Genomic DNA, 15,916 nt, shown 5'->3' on the forward strand with positions numbered 1-15,916 from the left:
TATTACCTCTTAAATGCATCATGCTCCAAAGACACAAGATGCCCTAACACACACAAGTATTCACAATCCACATAAAAGCAACAAAAGGTAAAAACCTCACTTCTCATAAAAGAATGTAATTCTCAGACTACTAATCATTGAAAGTTACACTCTATCTTCTTTTTCATATTTGTGTTACATTTACCATAACAAGGACAGGCTGTGAGCAAGTTTCAGAGATGTCACTGTAACCTAAGTGCTAAATTGCTCTAAAAGCTCCATTAAAATATGCAACACTGAGCTAAGATGGCCTGCAGAACCCTAGCTCTGACTTTTCTCCACACACATGCAATAGCATAAACATCTTAACTTCATGACCAGAAGCTACTTGTTCGACATGATATAACATTTAATTCAAAGCAAAGCTGACACTGACAGGATGAGGTAGTCAATATTTTGCTTCATGCTCATCATTCAGCATGTAGTCCCAAGGTATTACTTATGAAACACCATCCAAATGTCACCCTTACTACAGAATAATTCAATATATTATGGACTTTTTTAAAGAAAATAATTAAGTAGCTGAAACTGGGGTCTGCCAGATTAGGCATCCAAGTTTCACTCCCAGTTGTGTAACCTCTGAGTAAGGTATGAAGACTTCTAACAAATACCCTGGAGTATAAAGTGAAATAATAGTTAGTGCTGCCTAAACTGATAATGGGCTGAGTGGCAAGGGGCAGGAAAGCAAATATATTGCCCCCCCAAGGCCAAAACTCACTTTGCTTGGGAGGGGAAGGGAAGGCGGCAGCAGACACTGCAAGAGGGTCTGTTTATCCGTGCCCCATCCAGAAGACACCTCTGCATTTGGACTGAACTAAGCTCCACAGCACCACAGCATTTTTTCCTGAGATTCTGGCAACAAGCCCAAAGCAAGCTGTCAATGGAAATCTTCAAAAGGCTGCGACTCACCCGAATAATGAATGGATTTCCAGTAGGCCACAGCAAGTCTGCCTGAGGACTATTCTTCTCCAAATTTCAAAATCCTGCTGCAAACCAGAAAGGCACTAGAGCTCCTCAAAATTAAGGCTGCATTGTTTATTTATTTATATAAGCGAAGGCATGATTCAGTCTAAATCTAGGGATCACTGCTTCCCTACCCTCAGCAACACCCACTCCAGACCTGTAATTTCACTTTACAGTTATAAGAAGTTTCATTTTTGTGGATCAAATTCTTTCCGCTTTCACCTCTGCCTAACTCTGTGTTCATTTAATGCATTATTTCCATTAAGCTTGGTAGAGTTCCCAGCCCAGGGTATTTCTGCTGGAGGCTGATCCAGAACAGCGCAGCCCAGGATAGCAACCAGTTAAATCTTTTCTAATCCCCACATTCAGAAATGGTGGCTCACAGCGGCTGGCATGCAGGAACTGAATAGAGCAGGCAAGCTCGTATTTCTCTCACCAGGCCAAATTAATAAAAACAAAACCTGATTTCTCCTTCTCATTTCCCTATTCTTCCTGCTCCTCAATATTTTTCCTTTTTCAAACAATTTTTGTTGGTTTTTTTTTTTTTTTTTTTTTTTTTTTGTTTCAGAAGCTTAATATTTGGCTGCCTTCTGAAGAAATGGGCACAGTGACAGATGAAAGGCCGTATTCATCGCCTAATTCAGAATAGGGAAAAACCGACTGCTGTGCATTTAAGATTCTAACAACCTTGCAATTTTGTACAGCCATTTTCCCCAACCCGCTCTTTTGAAGAAATCTGCTTTTATTCTGTTAATAACTAACCACAGTTGCAGCAGCATGGATCCGATTAGCAGTTCTTACGCTACAAAGCCGGGGGGGAGGGCTGTGAACAGGGTTGCCAATTTGTCCACCTGGGTCCCCAGGAGAAAGATTAGATGAGGCGCTTGCTCCTTTCTTCACCACTCGCTCGCTGCTCTGCACTAGACAGACCTCTTCAAAGCTCAGCCACTGACTTCATTTTTTTTTCTTTCGCTAAAGTCTCATTTAACCACCCCTCCACATGTTTTGCACTCTGTGTCACCGCGTCCCTCCAAAGCGATGGTGTGAATTGGGATGAGAGGGGCTGGGAGAGGCTGCAGCCGCAGCTTGCCTACTGCTTTCCCTCACACCTCTATGGGGCCTCTGAACTGTTTTTAGATTTTGTAAATTATATTTTCTTAAATTCGTGCAAACCCTTGGGAAAAAGTGTCTATGTTCTTTGGGGAACAATCCAAACCCTGTAACCATGCTGTATTTTTTTATTCTGTCCTTTTAAGCCTTTGATAAAAAATGACAGCTTTGCTTGCATTTAGACCAAAGTAGAAGATTGCAAAGGGTTGTATGGATTTAGTAATTTGTAATTACTTGGGACACAACATTACATGTTTGCAAATGCAAAAAGATATGCTTTGGCTGCAGAAAAAACATTCTCAATTTCTTTATAAATGTCAATTAACCGGAATATAAAATTATAATTGATGCAGGTGGTAAATATCTGAAAGTGCCTAGCAAAGGACAGGGTAGTATTTCTTCCTTATATCTGGTTCATTTCTTCCTTCCAGAAACGAAACCTACCCTGCCACATACCTGAAACTTAAAACTTCAGAATTCCATTTAGGGAGTTAATCCAAGTTCCAAAAGGAAGAATTTCTCATTATCAGTGCTCATTCTCTACACTGCATTTATAACTATAAGGAGAGTTTTCCTCTAAGCTGTTCCTCATTGTGTCTACTGTTTTTAAGATCCTTAGAAGCACAAATGTAGCAGACATACACTTCCAGTATTTACCACTTAATAACCACCTTAACTCCTAATTTTAACATCGCCAAGTTCTAACAAAACCATGTATCAGCTTTCATTTATAATAGTTATGATGTGAAAACATGCAAGATGCCAAAGAAAGGGTGAATGTGAACTGCAATTGCGCTTTCTTATCCGTATTTCTTTTCCTTTGATTCAGCTACATATAAGAACTGCTCAGAACAAATATTCATCGTCAGGTGGCATTAACTCGAAAGACCAGCAGCAATGGAGTTTCACTCCTCCCTGCTCCTCCTGACTCTCTCAAGCTCAGGCAAGCAGGTGGAAATTGGAGCAGTGCTGCTATGTGGCGATTAACTATTTTGCTAGTCCTGCCTGCTGCTTCTCATACTAGTCCACCACTTCTGATTAGCGGGCATTACAGTACCAAAATGTACGTACTGTCATTAATACCATCCTCAAAAGGAACAAACTTTTAGATAATCTAGTTTTTCTTACTGCATTATATTGCACATTACACAGCTCTGGTCTCAATGGTTCTCAGGGATGGGGAAGAAAAGGGCAAGTTGAATGCATAAAGAGTAAAAGCACCTTGAGGCAAACCCACTTCCAAAAACCATTTGGTGGGTCTGATCTTCCTAGAAGAAAAGATCTATCATGCCATATTTCATCTTGCCCGACAACGATAAGCTCCAAAGACCAGTGCAGAAGCAGAGCAATTCTTCATGTATTTTTAATCAACTGAGAACTTTGATCTGGTAAGCTTCCTCTGCAAGGTCACACACACCACGTGCGGCCACGTGCCTCTCATGCAGTTTGCGAACACCAACTTCCATGTCAGCTTCTGTTTGGAAGGGGGAGTATCAACGTTAGCAACCCCTGGTTATATCACTTATAAACATGCAGATGTGGATTATTAAAGATTAATGCATTTTGGGATTGGTGTCGGCATTCCGTTTGTCTCACGCCGAAACCAATTCTGTTCTTCATTAGTCAACGACAACCCACATCACCCTGTTGTGGAAGAGAAATCAAAGGTGCAAGCATGAATTGAGAATAAGTGATGAAACTGATTACTAAGAAACTTAACGGCTGTAATCAATCAACACATCACAATAATTTGAGTCCACTGTTATCTGGAGATGAGGAACAAACAAAAAAGCTCACCACCAGAGTGAGTTCTTTTGTGTTTGCTTTCTAAAAACCTACTTTGCAATTTGACTTCCCTATCTACCTACACAGCGATGCTGTCAAAAGGGCTGTTTGACTCTTTCAAGCCACAGCTCAACCTGCATGAATTCTGTCCCTAAGGAGGAGAGAGAATATCTTGCTTTTCATTAATTTTTAAAAACGTTATTATCTAGAGGTAGTGAAAATGTTCTTTTGAGGCTAAATGGCTATTTTCCAGCTGCCCCAGAATTAATTCAAGCCATATTTGCAATTGTTCAGGTTCCTTCTTCTAAGGAGGGAGACGCCACGTATCCATCTAGTCAAGTCTGACACTAACTATGAAGCATGACGGCCGTTTTAAATATCTCTAATGGCAGTGATACAGAGTCCACTGAAAAACTGAAAACTGCAATAGCCTACTCCATCGCAGAAACCAAACCACTTAAAACATTTATTTTATCTAGGTATAACAACCATCTGTCAACAACAACAAAAACATGCTGATGGAAACTGAGAGACTTTTCCCATTTGCTCATCAATCACTGCTTAGTATTGCAAAGGATGAGGGAGTGAAAGACAACCTTTTAATTTATGATAATACGCAAATTAATGCCCTATTTGGCAACACGAAGAAGGGAAGAGAATCTATGTTTGTGATGCCCTATTTGGCAACACAAAGAAGGAAAGAGAATCTGTGCTTGTGTAGCCAAATAATGACTGAACAAAAAAACCCGAACATTCAAACCCAAATATACACTGTATTAAATTTCTTGGAAAATACGTGAGTTCAGCAAAAAAAGTTAGAAATGCACAGATTAATGATTAAATGTAAACACTAATTGTCCAATGATGGCCTTAAACTATACATCTAAAACTAACAACAAACATACCTGTCAAATCTTGGCGGCTGCAGTTAAGAGTATTTGAATTTTGTTACGTGAACCAGAGCACATGCATAATTATGCAAAGATTTTAATTGGATTTCAACAGCAGTCATACTCTAGGTGGATTTGTACTAGCACGGGGCTACCAATGACTCACACAGCTACAAGACGTGGCCTGCCATACACATGCTGCCACGGCGTGCGCAGCAGCAGATGCCCTGCCGCACTGGCTGTTTGGCAATCGCCAGCATGGTGAAAACAGGCCTGGCAGGAATCAACAAAGAGGACAAACCTGGTACGGGGCAGAGCACAGCTATGGGGATGTGAACGCTACCTATCTGGCTGCCTGGGGGAGGTTTACATTAAGACTTCACAGGGTGCTGGACAGCCCTCGGTGCTGTGCGCCCTGGACCCTCCACGATATTCAGTCCATGGGGCAGAAATGTTCAACACTGGCTTAGACAGCAATTAAACACTGAAACTGAAATGGGTAACCATGAAATATAAATACCGATAACCAGATATTAAGCAACTGAAAACACTTAAAACTAAAACCTAAAAACAACCCCTAAAAAATAACCACACAGGGCATGCTGGGTTTGGTAATTTATTTTTTTTCTATCTGATGCTTAAATTAGAGCTGATGAAAAACAGCACGTTGATGACGCTGGAATATGAAACCCTCTACTGTCAGGAAAATCTAACAGAAGGAACTTGAACAGCATGTCTCTGTCTCACTTCATCTCCTGCACCTGTTCTGGGAAGACCACCTCTGCAGAGAAGGATACCTCCCTGATCTCTCCAGCCAGACTGTGAGTATAGCAGCAGTTTGTGAGCACCTTTTATAGCAAGGGCTCTCCTCAAGAAACCAGACTGAGACTATTTAGTTATTTCACAAAGCCTTGAGACAACGGATTATTCATCAGTTGTGACCTGGGCCAAATTCTAATAGGTATCACAGGTTAGATGCTCCATATGCTAGAAACAATGCCTCAACCTAGAGTGCCTTACAATTTGCTTATTTTTCCTCTTCTCAAAAGACAGAAAACCTCTAAATGTTGTTCAAACCCTTCAAAAGAAAGGGTTTTGAACTACTGCTATGTGAAACATTCATGTATTTAATTTGTAAGAATTCTAGATTTGCAAAACTGCTGAATAGATGTTTTGTGCACTAGCAGTGATTAAGAACATAGCTACGTCAATGGCACTTTGTGTTCTGTTTTTTTTCTGGTCTGGATGCCAATAAACAGCATGCATCTTCCTTGCAACAAGCTGTTGCAAGATTTTTGCCTCCGGAGAAGCCAAGGGGGAAACATTGATAGATGTGTTAAAATAATCTTTCTGGACAGGGGGATCATATCCATTTTACAAGGATACAAGCCCCTTTCTTCTTTTGTAATTATTTTAGGGTAACTGTAAAACTTCAACAAAAAATATAGTATTATAAATTCACAGAATCATAGAATGGTTTGGGTTGGAAGCCACGGGCAGGGACACCTTCCACTAGACCAGGTTGCTCAAAACCCCATCCAACCTGGCTGGCCCTGAACATTTCCAGGGACGGGGCATCCACAGCTTCTCCGGGGAGGCTGTTCCAGTGCCTCACCACCCTCACAGTAAGGAGTTCCTTCCTAACACCTAATCTAAATCTATCCTCTTTCAGTTTAAGGACATTCTTCCTTGTCCTATCACTATGTGCCCTTGCAAAAAGTCGCTCTGCAGCTTTCTCGTAAGCCCCCTTTGGGCACTGGAAGGCTGCTCTAAGGTCTCCCTGGAGCCTTCTCTTTTCCAGGCTAAACAACGCCAACTCTCTCAGCCTGTCTTCATAGCAGAGGTGCTCCAGCCCTCTGATCATCTTCATGGTTCTCTTCTGGACTTGCTCCAACAGGTCCATGTCCTTCTTATGTTGGGGGCTCCAGAGCTGCATGCAGTACTCCAGGTGGGGTCTCATGAGAGCGGAGTAGAGGGGAAGAATCACCTCCCTTGACCTGCTGCTGGCCACGTTTCTTTTGATGCAGCCCAGGATACTGTTGGCTTTCTGGGCCAGAAACCAGGTCATGTTGAGCTTCTTGTCTACCAGCACCAAGTCCTTCTCCTCATGGCTGCTCTCAATCTGTTCTCTGCCCAGCCTGTATTTGTGGTTGGGATTGCCCTGACCCACGTGCAGGACCTTACACTTGGCCTTGTTGAACTTCATGAGGTTTGCACGGGCCCACCTCTCAAGCCTGCCAAGGCCCCTCTGGATGGCATCCCTGCCCTCCAGCATGTCAACCACACCACGCAGCCTGGTGTCGTTGGCAAACTCGCTGAGGGTGAACTCAATCCCAGTGTCCATGTTGGCAACAAAGATGTTAAACAGTGCTGGTCACTTTCCATATGGTAGTCTCCTATCCTTCAAATAATGTTTGAAAAGAGTCCATGCTGTGTAACGTACCGGTAGTGGTGGTCAATGGAGTAAGCATGTGGAATAGCTCAATCTCAAGCAAAAGATTTTTCCAAATTCTTGTTTAAAACAAGATCGGCCTGATCAGCTTGTCTTACTGCAGCTGCTTCTGGTAACAGTTCAACTCTTAGGCTTCTCCTTTTACAAGATATGAAAGGAAGCATCGCTCCCCTACTCAGATTTTTGCATTAAAATGTCCTTTTGGACTATGATAGACTATTGCTCGTTTTTTAATTCTCTCAGTATTTTAGCCACTCTAGTCCATCCACACACTGACTAACATGCACACCAAGGCAAGATTTCTTGTTACAGCTTTCTCTGGGGACCCCACTCCCCTCTTGTTTCTTTTTTGCCTGGAGTGCTAGCTGTAATTCTGATGGGTCTTGAGTTTCAAGCTAGCTACCTGATCCATACAGGTGGGAAGACCTCCCCGTCTACAGAGAGTAGAGTTCACCACTGAATGGAACACATCCATTGACTCATATAATTATCACAATTAAAAATTTGGGGTCTTTTCAATCAGAGGATAGTGCTGACCACTGGTTCGCATAAATTACGATGACTTGCAATAACATTCCTAAGTGGGAGTATCCACACATGGATTTCTTCCTGATAATTGTAACTCCAGCTGTATATCCAAGCTCCTTGGTGAAAGAAGACATCAATACAATTGTAATAAAAACAACAATGCAGTTGATGCTTAACACAGTGAAAATGAGCTTTCTGTTCAGAAAGTAACTGTAACGTACGAAAAGTGCAAGTCAAAATACTGATTACATGAAAAAATTCTTTTACGTATTTCTAATGACGGCATTTGCTATTCATTACTAGTATAGTGTACTCTTCTATACATCTAAAAATTGCTGCAGACACTAGACTCTATTAACTCATATAAAATCTGCTTGTCCATCATGGGTTAAGGGATTCCTGGCCTATCAGCAATCTTCCACAGAACTCTTAATACAAAAAAAATTTGCTGCTTACACCGCAAGGGAGAAAGAGCTGACAAAAGCCTTTGGCCAGTGAGATCAAAATTGGGGATGGGGGGAGAAAGGGGAGTTTAGCTTATTTACATTTTTGCTTTGTTAGTAAACTGGAATGGTTAGAGCTGGAGGGAAAGAAAAAAAAAACACAGAAAGAGAGAGAAGTTAAATTAACAGCCACTAAATCTTCTGGCAACAACAGTGCATTTTGATGATGTGCTGCGTCAGCTTCCACTAATGGTTTAGGGTTGAATCAGGCACAGTTCAAGACCCAAAGCAGTGCAGGGCATCACATCTCATTCTTCGGAAGAACATGTACCCTAATTATGAAGATGGCTACAAAATAAAGGGATCAGGATTTCTGGCAAAGCAGAATAATGATCTACTTAACAGGAAATCAGAATGCATTCTGAATCTGTAAAAATCATAAAAGAGTGGGATTTCAGTCCTGTAATGAATGTGCATCTAAATGAGAGGTGTTACTGTTCTGAGAGAAAACTATGTTTCTGAACAAAACCCGTCAAAGTTGCTTTTCTGCTCTTAGGGGTTAATCTCCCTGGTCTATTCCAGTACTGCAAATGGAAACAAAGGCTGTATATGTGTGTGCCACTTACCACAGAAAATATCTGTCCAGTATTTCAGAGAGCACAGGAAGGAAATGCCCACTGAGCTAGGGACGTGCCAATGTCAGTGCTGTCTGTGCCAGTCCATGCCTGTGAAATCCGCCGAGTGCGACAGAAAGCAATGTGGGGTGGCAGGCTTGCAGCGGGGTGGGGAGACAGCTTAAACAGGCAGTGGAAGAGAATCAGCCGTTTGGGAGGTTTAATAGGGGGCTGTTTGTTTGTCTGCCCTTTTGATGTTAAATTAGTCTTCAAATTTGTTGCAAGGAAGGAGGCACTGGGAAAAGGATGCTTCTCTTCCAGTAAACCCTGAGAAAGCAACACCTTTATTTTAATGGCCTTCCCACCAAGAACCCCCTGCAACATTTTGGCTTTCCCTAGCCATAGCTATCAGCAACACAACAGCTGCTCATTTTACAATGACTTGCTGGAGAGAGAATGATTGAAAGAGCCAATCTATGTCACATGGAGAAGCTGTGGCACAACATCGCAGGAGGTAATAGGAGAGGAATGAGGTCAGAACAAACAAGGGTAGGGTGAGAACAGAGAGGAAAATAGCAGCGAACAAAATTATTAAAGGCGAGATGCTGCACTACACAATCTATGTCTAAAAACAGCCACAACCTGAATGCTGCAAACAGCTACAGAAACGCAAACAAGCTCTTTGTTACTTTTTCATAGGGTCTTGTGAATATGGCTGATGAAAAAAGCTACCGAAGTCCCAGTAATGAAGCACAACGGTGGGAACAGACCTAGGTGACAGCACAGTCTAATTCATACGGCCTGAAAGCCCCAGCACCCAGCCGTGTCCCACTAGTCACAGGATTTTAAATAGCAGCCTTGCCTGTGTCACTTTGTAGCTTGAGAAACACGGCAGCAGCACCAGCAGCAGCAATGCTACCGGCAGCTGCCCAGCTCCCCTCCGGAGAGAGCTGCATTAGCTTATGCCTGGGAGTTCACCTTTAGCAAAAGAGCTGCAGGGACCACGAGCTCACCCATGCTGGGGAAACAGTGGTGGGTGATTTTGATTTAGCGCCATTCATAAAAATCTTTCCTGAGGAAAAGTTGCTTTTGTGTTATGGCAGCAGACCAGAAAACCACCATGCAAAATGGTGGCACGGTTTGTATGAAGAGGCAATATTTTTCACTAGTTCAGCAACAAAAAATGAGCTTTTGGGCTCAGCTGAAGTGATGAAGCGACTCTGATCCTGACCTTTGGGCCCACAGCCCTTCTATTTTTAGCCCACAGAGATCAATTGGTTTCATAAAAGTTATTACTTTCCCATACACACTGTCCTATTCCCAACCTTATCTATCATGGCTACAGTAAAGCTATTTGCAATGTCACAACATTCTTTCCCTATTCAGCAATCAGGCTACTAAAATGCCAATCCATTTACCTGCATGAATCTGCCTGTGGGAAAACGTTCCTCTTTCAGCTGGGTGAACTATCTGGCTTCACTCAACAACAGGGATGGGCTTCTGCACCACATGCTGGGAAATATGCTGCAAACACAAAGCTACCATACTGCACATAATGCAAATATTCCAGTCCTGCTGCTGTCCCTGCTATTCCTGCCCCACCTGAGCACATGCTGCCAGTTCGAGCGCCTGGAGAGGGAAGAAATAACTGCAGGGCACGCAGGCAGCGTCAGGGCTGGACATGCTCAGGCCACATTTAGTATGCAACATTCCTGCATGCACTGAGCTTATTCCCCTTTGCTTATCCAGTTTAACCTCTGTATACAAACAGGCATGTATACTTTACACAGATACCTTTGTACTGAATACCAAAACACACGCTACTCACTGAATTTTAACCTGCATTTGGTTTACAGCACATCTAAATGAAAAGGCATTACTGCTTTTGTTTCTTTTAACTGAGCTTCACGTTGGGGTTTTTTTGTGGTTTTGTCAGCAACTGATGTTATCCCTGGGGTAATGTCAGCACTCTCCAACTCTTAGGAATTTCCCTAGTATTCAAAATGTCAGAGAACAATCAAAAACTTAAGCATCAGCAAGAGAATAAACTTATCTGAAATACCAAATACACATTGCTGCCTGACCCCTTGCAAGTAACATGCCAGATGAGTGGGGAGAAGGTAAAAACTGGAATTAATGCACATGTTTTTTTTCTTCTGGGTATCTTAACAGATGTCCACAAATTTGTGAATGTACACAAATGACTGTGTGTCATACTCTATGTGGCACAACAAAGCAAGTGGCAAGCATGCCACTGGCATTTCAATTATTACTGGTGTGGCTGGATTCCTAGTAACTTCTTGACCTTTGCAAATATTACAAAATATCTGATACAATATTCTGTACTCATGTCCAAAATTACATTATTACAATATAGGGTTGGAAAATCTTTGCCTTATCCTGTGGGTCTGAAACCACCATACAAGTTCAAGAGCCAAAACCAACAAAAATACACAGTAAAACCAGAAAAGGGACCCTGTAAATAATAGAGAGAAATATGTGACAGATAGATGACACACAAACCAAATACAAAAATTATGATCAAGTATTTGCACTGGTAGATGGTTAGGACATTTTTCAAACACACATGCTGAGTCAAGTTCAGAATTCTGAGTGCTCCAAGCACTTGGCAGCTGAAGTTTAGATGGAATTTACCCCTGCTTTAAGCATGCATTTTTTGCAGAAAAAGGCCCTGAAAATGCAGGATTCTCAGAAAATAAATGAATTTGCAATACAGGAGTATTTGTTTATTTAATAAACCCCTTTATTGGTTTAATTTGGTTCGTCGGAACAAACTTACCTGGAATACTCGCTGGAGAAATGGGACCAGATCTTGACTGGTTGCTTCCAACAGGAGAGCCTACAGGGGAAGGTGATGGGCCCCCGGGGATGCCAGAGAGATGTGGAGAAGCATGAGGGGAGAATGGAGACTGTGCAGGGTTGCTCTGCTCCCCTTGGCTGCTCGTAGAGCCTGACGCACTAACAGCTGAGCTCAGGGTTGCTTCGGTTCCAGTCGGCAAGTCGTCAATGGATCCAGATAAATCCTGAGGAAAAAGGAAAAAAGAACATAAGTCGTCATATGAACTAACACACAGGCCACAGGACTCGAGAGCTGGCAAGGTGACAAGGTCCACTTGTTTACTTATTTCAGCAGATAACTAAGAGGTTGTCTTTACTGTTGGTTCATGCAGTTAAATGATGGCAGAAAATGAGGATAGTATGTACAATTCTCCACTTGATCTCCAATTCTTTCAGAAGAAGAGCAAGCAAGGGCAACAAATGAATTGGAACCAAATTCACTCAACATTGAATTTAACCTCTTCCATCTGGATTAAGCTTTCAAAATTAATCCCACAAATTCTGCCTGAGCATACTAAAACTAATGAAAATGATACATCAGTTTCACTTTCACATAGTATTTCATTTTGGGGTTTGCTACCATTATAATCACAGCTTATATACTTCACTTTTTAAACTATCACCAAAACCAGAGAAGGGTGTAAAATAAGCAGCCCTTCTAACACTCACACGCAGCTCTTTTACCTTGCAGGAGACACAAGAAGGGGGCTCTGCCCCCAGCAGCAGCACAGGACCTGCTGGCTACCCCAGAGCAAGGAAGGCTGCTACTCTATTTCCATCAGATACCAGTGCACAACTCAAGAGTTTCTCTTCAACTTTATTTGAATACTCTGTTAAACAGTTGCTCCCTTTCCATTCACAACTGCTATATTTTCAATGAGAAATCTCCTCTGTACATCAAAGCATGTCTGAATTCTAACTACGAATTGCTGGGCATATTCCCTAAAGCTGTAACATGGGAGTTACACTGGTCTTCATATCTGTGGGAGTAATTTGTTTTTTTTAAATCACTGTAAAATCAGATATGAAAAAGCAAGAATGCTGTGACAAAGCAAGTGCATGTCTCTTAACTGTCAGGAAAAACGTTAACTCCTAGGCATCACAGGAAAATCTCATACAAACTGAAAAGCACAAAGATAGCTGTGCTTCTGTGACTATTGACAAGGCACAGGTTAAGGAGCCACGTTACTATTTCCATCAGCAAATTAAAGTGTAACGAAAAGGCCGAGAGCTACCTCACATATAAAACAGGTTATTAAGTGACCTTTGAGGCTTCCAGTAACTGGTATGACTTTGGCTGATACTGACTTCACTTGTCTGGCTCATGCAAGTGGCTATAACGTAGACAAGGCGACCCGTTGTCCCAGTAGCACAAAAGGAACTGGGCTCTGCCTAAGCAATGAGCTCAGGAAGCAAAGCCTTACTGCTGCCTGATTTACGTAACAAAAAATAAAGTTATTTTAAGAAGTTACAGAAAGCTAGATGAAATGCAAAATGTTGTATTTAGAGTAAGAGTCCTGCCCAACGCTGACTACCTCTGTTAGGAGGGAGGCTCACAGCTAGTTTGCCCCAGACAGACAGTCAGCCTTCCAAGGCATGGAAAGAATAGGGTTAACAGTTTAAACTCCAATAACACTCATTAGAAGCCACCTAGAATGGTAGATGTTATTCCTCCCTGTGCAAAAAGGTAATAATACAACCCACCCGATTTAGCTCTCTGCAGAATACCTCGTAGACCTTGTTTCCAATGAATTTCCATGAACACTTCAAGCACAACTCTCACCACAGGTTCATTTTGCTTTTTCTGACAAGCACAAAATTATTGTACATGTATTTCATTAGGGATATTAAAAACAAAAATTACGTTTGAAACTTAAGTCTATGTGTGGACTCTGCATTCATTCAAGAGTACATATCCAGATCCCTACAAATGGAAATTTAATTGTGAAATGGGCAATAAACTATTTTTGTTGTTTCTTTTTCAAAACTATTAACTGTAGAAACTATAAACAAGAAATAACACCGTTTGATACTGTATAGAGCAACGCTAGAGATTTTTCACAGTAGAATGTATCTGGCAAACAGGTAAGCAATTATTGCTTTTTCATACATAACATGGTATTCTTCTAAATGGAATCAAATCGCTGCTGTCATGATGTGTAACAAATGCTGCAGGAAGTGCTGATAAAACAAATGCTGCTGAAAAGCATATAATAAACCCCTGAAAACTGAATGTAGCAGAATATAGCCTATTCTAAAGGAATACAAATTCTGAGTAAAAAACCAGATAGGCACCCAACTGACAGAAGATACAGAAAACACAGGGGTTTGTGTTTAGAATATCAGTTTTTAAAAGGGTGTGTGGATTAAAGCTTTCATTTGTTTCAGCAAGCCATCAAGTACTTGAAAAACAAACTCGCCAAAATAACAAAAAGCCATGAAGCAGTTACCACTGTCCGTGATTAAATTATTTGTTGTTCAGAGACCAAAGCAAACCCTGACTACTCCCCAAAGCATCTCCCCAGCTTGCCAAGTGTGCACATGGGGAAGAACTTGGGGACAGGAATGAAGCTGACTTTTCCCATCAGGGCCCATCTGACTTCTCCAGCCTCCTGCCAGGGCGGAGTGACTGATGAGTTCCAGGCATTTCCTCAAGTGCCTGCTTTCCAGGGATTTCCTCACCAACCTGACGCAACTCCTTCACAAGGCGGAAAGAAAGAGGAAAGCTTGCATGATGCCAGTCTATTTAAAGAGCAGAGCCACAAAGCGCTCCCACAGCTGATGCAGAGGGAGCAGTCAGGCGGGCTCAGCAGACCCGTGATGCCTTGCACTCACTCCTCATGTGTGCTTAGCATAAGCACTGGGTTCTCTTCCCTGGGCTGGGGAACTTGGCAATCAACTCATCTGCCAAGGATGCTACAGTAGCATTCATTCATCAGACCCATCATAAAAGCCCATAATGAGGTTGCTCTCAGGATGGCATGAAAGGCTGTTGCCTATCTAGATGCCTGGGCTGTGCTGCATACCTTTACTTTGTGTTACAGCGGGCTAAAAGGAGAAGTACCCTTTGCAAAGCATTCCTTTGTATTTTTTGTTAACATACTCTTTGTGGCCTTACCTAGTCTTCTAAGGTAGAAGGCCTGAGTAGGCAAGCAACTGGGAAACCTCCAGCACACAAATGCTTTAGAAACACCTCTGTTATCCACAAAATCTAATTGGGAAATTAAAGAGAAGGAGAAGAAAGACTTTCTGTGAAGCACCTGGACAGAAAGAGCAGAAGTCGACTTACTGTTCTCCTATTATCAGTATTTTAATGCTTGCTTTTACCTCAGTTTAACAGAACTGTAATGAAGTCATGTGCAATCTCCACATCACAAACATTTACTTATATATAAAATACTGTACATGTACACATTACATACGTAAATCACATGGAACTACTTGCATTTACTTAGCCTATCCATATGTAAAGCTATTAAAAAGCCTACTAATAAGAGAAATTCACAGTGGTTTAAGCATACAGCCTAGTTAACAAAGAAGCTCTGTAACTAATACTCCTCTAGAGGACAATTTAGTCAGCAGGGCACCAACTCTATTCTTCTTTTATAAGTACTATCAGATCTATGATGCCTGTAAAGAACAGAGAGACCTTACTTACTGCATCTCATTCAAACCAAGGCACCTTCAAGCTACAGTGCTTCCATTTATCTTGTTGGAAAGTTGGCAGGTTAGGTAATTGCCAGGATTCTTTTAAGGGGCTGAAGTCCCCATACCCTAAGGCATGACTTAAATTTTGCCTCTTTTCAGAGGCTTTTTCTGGAAAGCACTCTTTTCTTCCAGTAAAATGTAGCAAGTCTAGAATTACCAGAAATCTCTTGTTTCTTGTAGAGTGATCTTATTATTCTTGCCTATGGTATTGGTATGACTGTATTTCCAAATGTAGCACCGAATCTAAGAAAAAATTAAGGACAAAATAATTCCGCCCCCCCCCCCCCCCCCCTCACAAATCCGTATTACAGTTCTGTATTCTCAGTGTCAGATTTACATCCTGTATTATTCTGGCATGTGGCTGGAATTTCCTAAGTTCATTTCTAGATAATACCTTGATTACAAACTGAAATGTCCCTGTGCAGGATTTATCTCTCTTACCAGTTTTATCTCCGACTATCTTAACTTCTAGCCTCACCTTTCACCCATGAACAACCTTTATTCTTGTCCTTCTGACAAGTACAA

At 41.7% G+C, this 15,916-nt stretch overlaps 1 protein-coding gene across 10 annotated transcripts in view; it reads right to left on the reverse strand.

Moving 5' to 3' along the window:
* ARID1B (AT-rich interaction domain 1B) overlaps positions 1-15,916 on the reverse strand; it is a 335,724-nt gene that overhangs the window by 89,177 nt on the left and 230,631 nt on the right. For all 10 annotated transcript variants that reach the window (XM_037392407.1, XM_037392406.1, XM_037392403.1 and 7 more), the window contains one exon: positions 11,625-11,868. In XM_037392407.1, the coding sequence (XP_037248304.1) occupies positions 11,625-11,868 (244 nt within the window). The remainder of the gene's footprint in view (positions 1-11,624; positions 11,869-15,916) is intronic.

This window comes from Falco rusticolus, chromosome 6, assembly GCF_015220075.1.
Source record: "Falco rusticolus isolate bFalRus1 chromosome 6, bFalRus1.pri, whole genome shotgun sequence".
Lineage (NCBI taxonomy): Eukaryota > Metazoa > Chordata > Aves > Falconiformes > Falconidae > Falco > Falco rusticolus.